The sequence below is a fragment of the Erythranthe guttata genome, chromosome 14 (assembly GCF_056151865.1).
Source record: "Erythranthe guttata isolate IM_541 chromosome 14, IM_541, whole genome shotgun sequence".
Taxonomy (NCBI): Eukaryota; Viridiplantae; Streptophyta; class Magnoliopsida; order Lamiales; family Phrymaceae; genus Erythranthe; species Erythranthe guttata.
In genome coordinates, this window is record NC_142546.1 from 2,497,511 (window position 1) to 2,511,351 (window position 13,841).

The following is a 13,841-nucleotide window of genomic DNA, read 5'->3' on the forward strand; positions in this document are numbered from 1 at the left end:
TTTTTTTTTTTTCAATTTTTTTTTCTTCAAAAATAATTATTTCAATGCCTTTGTCTAGTCGCATATAATGTAGAAGTAATACACAATATATATTCAAAATTTTCTTAAAATATACTCGGAAAAAAAAAAATCAAATCCAATTCCGTCCCCACACAATGACAATAAAAATATTTAGACAAAAATTAGGAAATAATCACACCAACTAATACAACAACGGAAACAATGACGAAAACCGGTGATAGTTTCAAGTTTCAACTAATTAGATTTGCGGCGACGCCTACATCCGGCTAATCTTCAAACAATATTTTCGGAACTTGCTTTCGAATAATTTCTCTCCTTTTCCCCTTCCAGTACGCTTTCGTACGAGGAGTGAACGAAGTTGTATTCATCGACATAATAGTATATTCTTTCTGCCTTTCTCTCATCGCAACAATGTCTGCATATCTCTTATTTTTTCCAGCAGCTATCATTAATTCTATTTCTTCAAGCTCAATTTGCTGCCTAGATTTATGTGAAATCCTTCTTTTACCCTTCCCAACTTTCTTAATTTCAATCCGCCTTCCACAATATTGGTTAACATTTGAACTCCCTTCATCTCCATGTATTATCATTGGAACCTATGTTAAATAAGAGGCAATCAAATTATATAATCAATTAATCATCACACTTATTTATTTATTCAACTCTCGGAATATTAATTTTATGAAATTATATCATATATTTGACAATAGTCATAATAAAATATAAGAAACTGTGTACACCGAGTGAACCTACACTCTCGTATAATAGTTTAACTGTAGTTAAATTTGTATAATTTATGTAATCCTTTTTACAATGATAAACAAACTTGAAATTTACAAATTAAAGTTAGTAATACTAGAATTTCAATTCAAAAATAAAATTAAATAAGAAAATATGATGTAGATTAATAGAGTCAAGCTAGGTTATATTTGAAGCTGCTTCACAAGATGCATATACATAATACAAGGGGAATAGCTACGACATATCAAAGGTGTTCGACAAAATGCCCGAAAGAAAAATGCTGAAACCCCCTTGAACAACATAATCTTAACCAAACTAAAAAGCATAATATTTTGAAAACCTTTTGAAAAAGATTTTGAGGACAAAATCAAACACCGGTAGAACCGAAACCACCGGAGCCTCTTACAGTTGAATCAAGATCATCAACTTCGGTGACGTCCGGCGTAACAATCTTCTCGATAATCAACTGTGCGATTCGATCTCCAGTCTTCACTTCGAAATCGACATCGGAATAGTTGAACAGAATCACACCAACCGGGCCTCTGTAATCAGCATCAACCACCCCTGCTCCGACATCAATCGAATGCTTCCATGCCAACCCAGATCTCGGCGCTGCAGCAATAAACAAATTAATTTAAAATGAAGAAAACCCAAAAATAAAATGTGAAAATGAGAGAGAGAGAGTTACCGATACGAGCGTAGGTTCCTTCAGGGACGGCGATGCTGAGATCTGTCGGCACCAACGCTTTGCCTCTGGCCGGAACTTTCGTCTCCACCGCACTGCAAAAATCAGAAACAAAAATGTCAAAATTGACGACATCGGAGATGAACTCTTAATCGGAATTTCAGGGGATGCAAACATTTATACCTGGAGAGATCGTAGCCGGCGGAAAGAGGGGAGGCCCTAGAAGGCAGAGTAGCTTTCTCCGACAGCTTTTTCACCCGTAAAAATGGAGTGGCATCGTGAGTTATACTTCCGGCGACGCCGTTCTGGTGTGTCTTTTGAATTTTGGGGGAGGGCTCCTCGATTTCGGGGGTTCGGTTAGGGTTTTCCGCCGTTTCAGCCATACTCAGCGTGGTAAAGGATATTTTGCGATAAGGGTTTCGAGTGGAAATGAAAATTGATACGGGATCCTGAACGGAGTGGGGATTAAATGGAGGGAAGATTCTCGGGAAGATGGGATTTCGAAAAATGGCGCCAAGTTTTCCCGCCATTATTCTCGTGGGTGATGTTTCGTGTCGCTCTGCAACTTTTGAACCACAGCAGCTCTAATTATAGAGGAGGCTTCATGAATTGTGCCTTGTTGAGATAGGTACTAAACTTATTTATAATTAAACCTCCGTAAATTAATAGAATTGGACTAGCAAAATTATATTAATCTAGCGAAATATTAAATTATCGAATTATAATTTAGCACGTTGTTAACAATTCAGGAATTGAAAAATGTATTATTTTAACGAGCTTATTAATTTATTGAGTATTAATGCTTACATAACATCACACCCATACCAATTCTATCGATTAGGAGGACAAATCTGGAAATAAAAAAGATATGTTAATATAGTAATTTGGCCTTAACTCGAGAGGTGTTTGTAATTTACCCATAAGAAAAGTATTATAGATCAATTATCCAGCTATACATTCTTGCTGTCATTTCTCAAAAACTCGAATTTTTAAGCTAGAATAGAGGGCCAAAAATAAGTTTACTAGGATTAATGTGTTTCGAAAAGGTCAAAAATAGTGATGCAGTTGTACTCAAGACTTAGACAGGAATTGGTAAACCCTTCTTCGCCATGCCATCAAGAATTTCGTTGAGAGCCTGACACAAGCCGAATATCTGCCAAAACAAACATAACAAATGTCACCACAAATGTTTCGACTTTCGATTCAAAACTTTTAAATAAGGGGGGGGGGGGGGGGGGGGGGGAGGAGGAGACACAAATTTCAAGTAACTCGTTAAAAAATTGACATCTTGACCTAGTTTCCGAACCGGTTATCTTGACCAAATGGGGTAAATTTCCTTTAGTCATTTATTTCAATATCTGAAACCTTTCATACTAGATTTAATTCGATTTTCATAATAGACCAATATATATATATATATATATATATATATATATATATATATATATATATATATATATATATATATATATCACATTGTGGGAAAAACCGTACAATTGACGTCTCAAAAGTCAACACGTGAAAAACTAACTCCAATTCAATTAAAATAGTAGTGATACCTGTTGATCCCATTGTTGCATTTCCTCAGTGTCATCCTCGAAATGTATGACAGCTTCAACCTGGAAAAGTGGCAAAGAATTGTTACGTATGTCAAATACATACACAGAATGGCTAATATATGTTACGTTTTAAACTTGAATACAAATAAGAACAGTAAAAAACTGAACCAAAACCGATAGCAGAAAAATAACAGACCCACCCAAGGGACAAGGGGACACATAAACGGTATTTAAATTGACAGCTTCACAAAGGGAAAAGGAGAGACGTTTAAAACTTAACTACTCTCCGGTTAGTTAAAGGTTTCTACCTGATCAATGGATCCCCTCATTCTATCTTCACAGATCATTCTTGAAGCTATTTTCTCAGCCTGCAGAAAGTTGAAGTGTTAGTGATAATTGGTACATATGAGTCGTGGAATTGCAGGCGCCATTGACCAATGGATGTAACTCATGCATAAAAGTGATATAGAAACATAAAAGTAATATATACTAGAAACTACAAACTGAAAGACCTGATCACTGTAGTTACTAAATTTTCTGATGCAGCAATTTGCACTTAGTTTTGCTTCATAATGTACATATTCATCTAGAATCAACTAGCATGTTTTCTTGTCTAACTGTTAAGCTCCAAAGGTGCGAGATATGCCTGGAAGTGATGGTTGAGTGCAGGTAAAAGTAAACAAGATTCACTCCAGTTGTGTAACTAAAAAGTCTAGGTGTAACATTCGATAAGATTTAGAGAAATATAGGATGCTGTCATGAGAATTCTCAAGCGAAGTTTATAAGTTATAACTACTGATAGAAAATTAACAAGTTTATTCCTTCAGCCACTCAATACCAGTTTATCCACAAACACGAGCAGTCATACGAGAAATAGAGCAAAATGAGACAAAATCATCCAACTAGTCTAGGGTCAAGTGGAGTCACAGATAACATAATCACTTACAATTTTTGTTACGAGCTAAGCTTTTCGTTGGTAAGGATGAAGAACACAAATTTAAAATTTTCTAGCCGAGAAAATATTGAAGAAGGAAACAGTTTCATTTTTATATTTTTAGACATATTTGGACCATGTAGTAGCACTATTTTTTGGTTGAAGATAGAACAGAACCTTTAGAGGAGCGATACCAAGCAATGTGCCCAACTCTTCAAAACTGCATAAGAGAATCAAAGTTAAATACATTATACAGACTAGAACAGCACAATGTTAATGAAATATATTCAATCTTAAAGTGTTAAAAAGAAACCAAATGGGGAAAAAATCCCACCCACCTAATATTGGTGTAAAGTTTGCTAGCACTCAGGAGATTGTGCTCAATCATAGCACGATCAAGAACGGTAAAATTGTCAGGCAGAAGTGCTTTCTGTCAAGAGCATTTCGTAATCAAATGTAAGCATTACCAACAAAAAGACTACAACCAAAAACTTGGAAAATGAGATGTTTGTAAAAAAAATGGATTACCAACCTGATGTGGCTTCAATTCTTCAGCAAACGCATCAATTTCCGGTTTTCTCAAAATTCTCTCTAAATAAACCTGTGAATTCCCCATGCCAGGATAAAATGATGAGCAGACTTAAAAGGGAAATACCATGTTTGTTTAAGTGTGTGTGTGTGTCTACATTGCCTACATATAGCATGGGTGAAAGTGTGCCGTAGAAGCAATGGTTGACCGAGTGTGTAGTTGGTACAATCAAAAGTTAACAGATTACCTTCTGCAAGATTGGGTAGATCTTTAGCTTAGAGCAGCGTTCATCCTGGTGACAAGATGGAAAAGGAAAGATTAACATTTCAACATAATGCAGAAAAAACCTAATTTAGCTTCAAATCAGTTAGTCATGAAAACTATATCTGAGAATTCCATGCAAAATAATGCAACTCCTATTAGCTAGATGACTATGAGGGTAAAATATCTGTTAATGGATATTGGCATGATTAAAGGTACATTGTAAATACTATAGTGATTGTCTCCAGAGGTATGGTTCCTAAAATAAGTGAGGCCCCCTTGACTAAGGCCACATGTTTGACAAATAAAAAAATTCGATCTTATGCTGCATAATTTGACCAGAAATCAATGTAAAACTTCCATGACTTTACTGTGTGAAATTAAGGTACCTAATTCACAGCAGAGGAATTGCCTTGCCATCATAGAGATTACAGAGCCAACACAACTATGTGATTTAATAGAATGAACGAACGAGTACTTATTATGCAGAACGACAGGTATCAATATCATGAAGAAGTCAACTCATATTTATTTATCTTTGCGACACCAAAAAAGAAAAGAAAAAGGAAAAGGAAAAGGAAAAGGAAAAGAAAGAACTAATGGAGTTTTACAGCAGCGTAAAGTCCAAAGGTATCTTTCAAGAATTAAAATTTGATGCTGCAAGGAGCTTCTAGATAAGGTTGGATTTGTTTTGGCAATAAATTGAATTTCTACTGCATATCAGCATATAGAAATGCAAATTAAACAAATGGTAAGCATATCCTAATACCTTGTATAGGGTGGCAAGAACACGAGAACGTCGAGGACCTGCAGCAGCCAAAATTGTACAAGTCACGGCGGCAGTTAGCGCTTGCTCCAGTGCTTCTTCATCGATCTCTCTGTGATAAACAAGATTCATAAACCCACATCAGCAATGTGACAAAACTCTCTTGAGTTGAAACTAGAAGAGATAAAACTTTAAAGGGACAGAGAGAAAGACACGCAAACTCACAACCATGTCAACATAAGACTGCTATGACATCCATTTTAAATCAGAAATTATTCTAGATAAATCAGTGGGAAAGCTTGAATATATGGTGCATACAATCTTGCTTTATCTTTGGGAACAATCAGAGGTATATCATATAAAGAGTATCCATGTTCTGAAAAAAAATCATTAATATATTAATGTCAACCACAACTATCTCAATACGTACTCATCTCCAATTTGACGCTTCTCAATTTGGGAAATATCATAATACCGAAGAGCAGCTTCCAAGAACTTCCTCTTCAAATCTAGTATCCTAGCATAGCAAACCTGGAAAAATAATTAAATATAAGAATATAATAGTAGAATGTTGACACATTATATTACCAAGATAACACTGCCAAAGACCAACCTTGTATTGCAAATTCAACACCTCGTGTTGGCTGTTACTAACCAAAAAGGAAGCTTTGTTTATAAAAGCCTCTGCATTAACAGCATCATCATCCTGTATAAGAAGGATGTGAGTCCAGTTAAATCTCCACTGATGTCTTCATTCAGGTTTGAAATCGTAAATATAAGATAAATGCAGATGCGTGAATGCTTGAACTCAAACTGCATTACCGATCTCATTGAGATATCATTATAATTTATATATCAGGTGTATAAGTAAATGTAACTGCCAAAAACCTTATTTGATTGGAACAAACAAGATCATGAACTATGTAAAATATGAAAGATTGGAATAAGGGTGCACATTTGTAGTATATAAAGCATCTCCTACATTTTAATAAGGGATACCTATAGTACACTGCCTAGATGAAAGAAAAGGCGCATAATTACACAAGTACATTCAGTATTATGGAAATCTGAGGATTTGAAATAGAAATTCAGATATCCTTACTTTGGCTCTTTCAAAACAGTATATGGACCGACATTATAAAGCTGAAACAAAATCTTGATTCAGGAATAGTAACGCAGATTAGCCATGCAGTAAACCACAGATTCAATACAGAATGTGTCAACACAAGAGGGCACCTAAATATCAAGTTAAAGAAAGAGTATGTGAAGCTAGTTCAAGACCTACCTCGAGGTAAAGGCGAGCAATTTGAACACATTTAGACAGCCTGAAGGTATCATCAATCACTCTGCACAGATACAAATAAAAGAGTATAAATGTCTGCAACGAAATATGCTTTAATAGTAATTCAAGAGCACAAATGCCTGCTGGAGGACCTCATTCCAGAATCCAGATCAATGCCGCTAAGCATCTGTGCCGCTCTTGACCATTGTTGTTCAGATTCATATAACTCCGCGAGTTTTTCTCTGACAATCAACACCTGCATTATTGTACATCGATAAATATTTTGCACTAGACTGAGAAATTACATTGCAAAATAGAGCTGGGCAATGATAGCAGAAATAAAAAATGATATTCAACCACAACGATTTACTTAAAAGTATGATTATTATTAACTGCTATTGAATATTAAAAAATTCAATGCCACATTCTTTGATAAGTCTGAAAGTCGAAAGACCTCAATATATTGATATACACACTTCATGATCCTAACAATGTACTAGCAAAATTCAATTACCCGATAAACTTCTTACCAAATATCAGGATCAGATTAAAAAGAAGACCCAAAATAATTACAAGGTGATTTTCCAGCAGCATCTTACGGATATAGTTAGCGGTTAGTGACTCAGTGGTACCAAGATAACTATATATTAAATACTGTGACTGGAATATGCATGCAAGCATCTGGAAACTTAAAGGAATAATAAGATACAGTGACAATATAATCAAGTACATTCACTGTTAAACCTGGAATTCATATGTTTGCTCATTACATTCAACCAAACCCAAAAGCATCTATGGAGTTCCAATGAAAATACTCAATTATTTCGAGACATAAGGGCTCTAAGTTGGTCGTCAAGTCTCCTACCTCTTTAACCAAATCTACTAACAGAAATTTAACAGAGGAACACAAGGAGGATTCCAACATTTAATCTAGTTAGTAGTCACAGTAGAACCCTCATATGGATTTGTTCTTTTCCACCCTTCAATTGCTTGGATTGGTAGCACTCACAATTTCAAACGTGTTATTTCCACAGGGGAAAAGTTGAAACGTTTGCAAGATAAATGGTTCAGATTATTTACGTTAAAGTCAACTAACAAAATCAGTCTCACATATGCATAAAAATGTTAACAAGTACATACCCCTTCCTGGATTTTTTGTCAATAAGCATAAATCGGTACTGTTATACTTCAATCACATACTCTTCACATGCATAAACAAATATTACACTGAATAACCAAACTAAAAATTAAGGAATTAACTCTTGAAATTAGCCGAATTAAGGCAACTAAATATTAAAAATCTTGCAGCACACCTATCCAAACCTTCTGGATTGCTATCAAAACTTGTGCTCATTACCAGTGCAATATACACAACTCCTATACCCATTAACCTAACTACTTAATACTCTACGGAAAAGTATTTAACCGAATGGCACGGTTATTGTAGCTATTTACTAAATCGAGAACCCCACAGGATAGCCAATTGCAATGTCTGATACCACTTAAGAACCCTTGAACGCACGCCATTACAATAGGCAAACTCGTATAACCTAAATATGTAATACTACAGCAACCCTAATTCTACTCAAGAAAGCCAATAGAAAAAAAAAAAAAACAGAAACTAATTGAAAATAAACCTGTTCTTCAAAAGAAACAACACGAGGTTGGATCTGATTGAGGGTATAATGGGCAATTTCCTTCTGAAACTCCGGCTCCAACTTCCCCAACTCCTGGGCAAACGTCTGCAGAAGCTGCCTCGACACCACAAGCGGCACGTCGTCCGATAGCACTGAAAAAAATACACATAAATCCGCCACAAATCGGTTAAAAAAAAACCGTGAATTAACACCGTCAAAAAAAAAACAAGAGAGGAAGAGGAGCGAGAAAGCGTAACTGTGGTCGATGAATTGTTTGGCTTGAATAACATCGTCGGAGGAGAGAACGGTGGCGAGAATGTGCTTGTACTGCTCGATCTTCTGCCGTTGGTCGCTAATCGCCGACGCGCTCGCAAAGGCACTCTCCATCGCTGCTCCTAGAGAGAGAGTTCTCTTACTTTGGTTTTTCTTTTGGGGGAACTTTTTAAACCAATATTTTCAATTTTTATATTCAATTTGTTCAGAAAAAAAAAAAAAGGTGAGAGACCCTTGCGTAAATAGGTTTTAGTTGGACCTGAGTTAAATATTTGTAACCCTAGGGGTACATTTGTAATATCAAAAACTGACTTCCTAATTTTTCTAAACAGAATAATAAATAGCACACAAAAAATATTTACCTTTGTTTCTGGCCCACTCTCTGTAAAACTGCCCACTGCTTTCTAACTGCAAAACTTCTTACGTTTTAGGAGGTTCTCTCTCAACTTCTCCCTCAACTTCTCAACTATAAGGGTATTTTAGTATTTAATTTATTATTATATATTTATTAAAAAATTAACATCCGTATTTTTAGAAGAGTGGAAATTAGCAGTTTTCACATTCTTAGGTGGTGTTTGCAAATGATTATTTAAAAGCAGAAGTTAGTAATTGTGATTTAAGTTAGTTTTAAGTGCTTATTTCTAAAAGTTGGGGGTGTTTGCAAAAATTTCGGAAAATGAACTAAAATTGAAAAAGCAGGGTTAGAGGTGCTTTTAAAAAAATAGCTTAAAGCAGATTATTTTAAGAGAAGCAAAAACAAAAGTTGATTTTGCAAACACCTAAAAACAGATTATGAGCAAAAAAAACCGCATAATCACTTTCAAAAAGCATTTGCAAACACCACCTTACTCGTGTATAAGCAGTTTATACTTCTTCCAGGTTGTAAATATCATTTTTTTTCCTTGCATATTATGTATTTATTTTTTTCTTCTTCATTTCAGCTTCTCTCTGAAACTTGGGAGATTTTTCGCCAGCTTTCCACCACCTGCAAGGAATTTTCAATTTCCGTGCTAAACGTTGCTGCATCTGAAGATTAATTACCAAAACTTTGGTTTATTATTATGGCTGTAATGCTTCTAATGATATCGTGTTTGTTGTTTATTGTAAATATGAAACAAAATTTATTAAATTACAAGTTGCCCCTCTTACTTTAGAAATTACAACTATCCTCCTCAAATATTTCAACGTCTTATAATTCCGCCCCACTATGTTGACACTAAATTAGGGATGCAAGTTGGAATGAAAAATTGAAATTCCGTCGGTTCCAATCTGAAAAGTTTCGATTTTAGAACAACTTTTTTTCATTTTGATTTTTGACTTTTTTCAGTTTTTTTCGATTGGAATTAAAATTATATCAAAAAAAATTGAAATTTTCAATTTCCAAAATTAATTCCATTTCGATTTTCTCCTAAAGATACACATATAAGTAGTATATAATATTATTTATTTTACACAACAAAATAAACTAAGCATCTGATAATATTTATACTTTATAGGTCATGTCACAAACTTTTTCTATGCTATTAGTCACCTACAGAATCCTAGTTTCTTTTACATTTGTTGTTTATTGTGCAAAAAGTCATAGTTTCAGCCACAAGTCAAAATCACAACCGGTAGTTTCAGAAAATTTTCGTTTTTTGAAATTTTAAAACTTATGAGAATTCTGGATTTTCTTTTTCGAAATTCCGAATTTTTCGAGCCTTTGGAATTAGAATGTTCATCCTTATAGTGTCAAATTCAACATAATCTTCTAGATTCTGAGGAATATTCTCTAGTTTGTACTCGTTTTGTGCAGAAGTGCGTTTTTTGTGCAACACAATCTGATATTTACAAGCCAAGAGACAGACACATATATTATGATCAACTTGTTTCAAAATGTGGAGTTCGAATTTGGTAAAATAGATACAAACTGGAAAATATTCTACATAATCTACAAGATTCTACTATATTTGACCCACATGGGTGAACGTGTAAAAAGATTCATAGTCATGAGTGATTGTAATTACCCAAATATGAGGGGGTTTTCATAATTTGACATTGCCTAAGGGGGTGATTGTATTTACTCTAATTTTTTTACTGTAAATTACACATACACCCTTGACGTATGTTAAGATAATTTTTAAGGCCTATGTAGTATTGATAAATACAATCCCTTTCTGAAACATTATTAGAAACCCTAACGAAATAATGCATTGGATAAATTATTTCTTCAAAGTTCTAACGAAATATTAGTTTTAGGTAGTGGTAGAAAACATAAAACTAGAGAGTGACATAACTCTCCTAACATTTCTTAAATTCTTATTATTTCGTATATGACTTATAAATTTCCGTCTATGGTAGCATTAACAGCCCCGAGGGAAACAAATATAGTGCATATCGGTCCCCAAGACATGAAAATTTTGGCTCCAGTAATTGTTTCAGGGGTGTTGCTGTAATTACTATCACAATGACCTTAAAATTATTTTAGCATACCTCATGGTGTAGGTCTAATTTACCCCTTTTTATCGATTGTTCAGTTGAGACTTGAAAGGTGTAATGTTGCAAACAAGAAGGGGGTGTTTGTAATTTAGTAATACTTTAGGAAGCCATTTGTAATTTATGATTATTAGTTTAGGAAAGTTTAAATAAACGCTTATTAAATTACAAGCTGTCCAAGAACGAGTGAAACAACAACAGTACGACAAAGACGCTGTTCAATCTTCCGTCTTGGCATCTGCATTTCATCAAATTTAAACTGTGAGCAAACAAAAAAAGTTTCAGATTTACAACAGCGATGAACTGGGTTCAACGCAAAATTTATCTCTACAATGTTACGTTTGGGCTCTACATGCTTGATTGGTGGGAGCGTTATCTTTTCAGTATCCTTTCCCTCTCTCTCTCATCGCATTCAATTTTCGTTTTTCAATTCGCGATTTGATGGGTAATAATTGGGTGTTTTATATTTTTATAATCATGCTGCGATTCAATGTTTGCGGGCCTTAATTTTGTAAATAGATACACTGGTTATTGTGTTGATGTGGTTTATCTTCTACAACAGTTCGCGATATGTAGCTGATTTCTGCAAAAGGTAACCCTAATAATTTCCCCCCTTTTTTATTATTTCATTTATTTTGGCTGCTAGTTTGATTTATTTTTGATAGTCTTGTTGAATTAAATGCAAATCCAAGATGCGTTTGTCTAATCACTCATTTTGTTAAAATTGAATTTTACGAAAGTATAGACCCATTTTAGATCGATTGGATATGACAGAGAACTCTATATATATTCTGTTAATGCTCCACGCACGCCATGTAAATGTTTTCGAAACTACGGAATCAAAGATGCATTGTTACGAATCGACGAGTTATACGCAAAGTGTTTCACACCGCTAGTTTCGTTCGTTTGCGTTTGTAGCAATCGTTATAAGTATCGATGTAGAAGCTACTGTAATATCATCGGTCTTTGTCTCCGTTGGTTTTATTCTTCTAGAAACAGCGAAAAATCATTTAAAGGAGCCAACAAAACGACGGGTTTGTATTCGATTGAACTATTGTCAATTCTTAGAGCAGCACTATTAGGCCTTGTTTGGTTGCCAAGATAAGATTAGCCAAGATAAAATTAAATAATCCAATAAAAAAACATGCCTAGAAGATAAGATAAGCCATGATAACATATATATGCGGGTCGACCCAACAAGTTATTGGGGAACCAAACATCAAACAAAGTCATGTTATTTAGTTATCATGACTAATCTTCCTAACCAAACAAGGCCTTAGTGGAGCTTGGATAGTTAATGATATCAGACTAGAGAATAATATAATGCTGTAATATAAAAAAAACCGTGTTTTTTCCTATCTGGCATCAATAGTGAGGATTCGGGAGTTTCGTGGTGAATTTTATTATTACCTGGTTAATGATGATGATGCGTTTCGAATTATAAACATTCATAAAAATAGGTTTGATACTGTAAGTATTATATAGTTTCAAAATTACATACTTTTTTATTTTCCTTCCCCTGTTTTATTCGGACTTCTCTGAATTCATATCTGCATGGGAACGAACTCGTTTGGATTTGTCAATTGGAATTTGTTTTTGAAATACTCGAAAAGTAAGAACCTCCCGTTTTCCCCGTTCAGTAGGTTGTTCAATTCTCATCATTGTTTTGGTAATTTTTTTCCTTCTTCAATTCTTCGGAATGTACAAGAAGACTGCATGATTTCGAAAAGACCTATTAATCATGGCTCGTGTTTTTCTAGTACCTTGTCGGTATATTGATCCACGTCGTATTTCTTGATTCCGATTGTTTGCTTCTCTGTTTCTATTTTTTTTTTAATATGTTTTTCAGGCATCTCCATTGAAATATGCTTCGGTTATTGAATTCCACCGTGGCACTGTCGCGTGGAGGAAAGGCTGAAGAGTAAATGTAGTAGTCCATGTCATGGTTTAACAGCAGTTTACGAAATTGTGTCTTGTTTTTTTTCTACCCTTTTTTCTCTTTCTCTTAGAACTTAAAAGCTGATCAGCTTATGCTAAGGTATGATTATCGTTCGTTAAAGAACAAATTGTAGTCTCTATATAAACTTGTTATATTTGAAGAGTTTGTTCATATGATTCGGAAATTGAATTTGTATTTGTATCGGGCAGTTGGAGCCAACACTTTATCGATTATCGGAAATCAAAATTGTGTAATTGGGTCTATATTTTTCATTGTTGTAGCCGACTGTGAACTTAGTCGCGCGCACTTCCGTGATGGCAATTATGTCTATTTCCGATAATGATCGGTTGGGATATATGATTAGAGTAATGTGTGTAATTACTTAAAGCAGCTAGGTAATAATTGTCCCACATCGATGCTAGTTCGTGTAGTTTACAAGAGATGTGAGTATAAGAGCAACTCCAATGGAGTTATTAAATGAGTTATCAAATATTTTAACTACCATTTGACTCTTAAAATTTAAAAATTGTGTTCTCCAAAGGGGTTATTAAAATGGATTTGTATTTTGATATTTCACCTCTTTGAATCTAAAAATACTTCCTGCAGATTGAGTTATCAAAAAATTAACCACCTAACCAATCAATCACAAATTGACATGCGGCAATTACATATAAAATTATCAAAAAACTCCCAATTGATAATAAAATTTAATTACCATGGTTGGAGTAGATGAGTTTTA

General features: G+C 34.4%; 3 protein-coding genes across 5 annotated transcripts; 1 reads left to right on the forward strand and 2 right to left on the reverse strand.

Annotated features, from left to right (window-relative positions):
- On the reverse strand, window positions 1-2,073 carry DUT1 (DUTP-PYROPHOSPHATASE-LIKE 1). 3 transcript variants are annotated; one of them, XM_088812847.1, is made up of 4 exons: window positions 1,631-2,017; window positions 1,451-1,542; window positions 1,169-1,374; window positions 1-617 (listed from the first exon to the last, which is right to left on the reverse strand). In XM_088812847.1, exons 1-4 carry the CDS (start codon window positions 1,975-1,977, stop codon window positions 288-290), a joined length of 975 nt encoding a protein of 324 aa, XP_088668973.1. In that variant the 5' UTR covers window positions 1,978-2,017; the 3' UTR covers window positions 1-287. The 3 variants fall into 3 exon arrangements, with proteins under 3 accessions (XP_088668973.1, XP_088668974.1, XP_012843032.2); XM_088812848.1 differs by having other exon boundaries at window positions 482-617; window positions 1,103-1,374; window positions 1,631-2,014; XM_012987578.2 differs by lacking the exon at window positions 1-617 and having other exon boundaries at window positions 902-1,374; window positions 1,631-2,073.
- A 273-nt stretch (window positions 2,074-2,346) lies between these two features.
- Window positions 2,347-8,949, reverse strand: COP8 (Proteasome component (PCI) domain protein). Its single transcript, XM_088812846.1, has 14 exons — window positions 8,673-8,949; window positions 8,416-8,567; window positions 6,931-7,034; window positions 6,782-6,842; window positions 6,110-6,202; window positions 5,927-6,027; window positions 5,500-5,608; window positions 4,717-4,761; window positions 4,473-4,541; window positions 4,279-4,370; window positions 4,118-4,160; window positions 3,315-3,374; window positions 3,007-3,066; window positions 2,347-2,600 (listed from the first exon to the last, which is right to left on the reverse strand). Exons 1-14 carry the CDS (start codon window positions 8,800-8,802, stop codon window positions 2,526-2,528), a joined length of 1,194 nt encoding a protein of 397 aa, XP_088668972.1. The 5' UTR covers window positions 8,803-8,949; the 3' UTR covers window positions 2,347-2,525.
- Window positions 8,950-11,338: 2,389 nt separating this feature from the next.
- Window positions 11,339-13,365, forward strand: LOC105963376 (transmembrane protein, putative (DUF3317)). Its single transcript, XM_012987769.2, has 3 exons — window positions 11,339-11,546; window positions 11,683-11,755; window positions 13,013-13,365. Exons 1-3 carry the CDS (start codon window positions 11,462-11,464, stop codon window positions 13,023-13,025), a joined length of 171 nt encoding a protein of 56 aa, XP_012843223.1. The 5' UTR covers window positions 11,339-11,461; the 3' UTR covers window positions 13,026-13,365.
- Window positions 13,366-13,841: the final 476 nt, after the last annotated feature.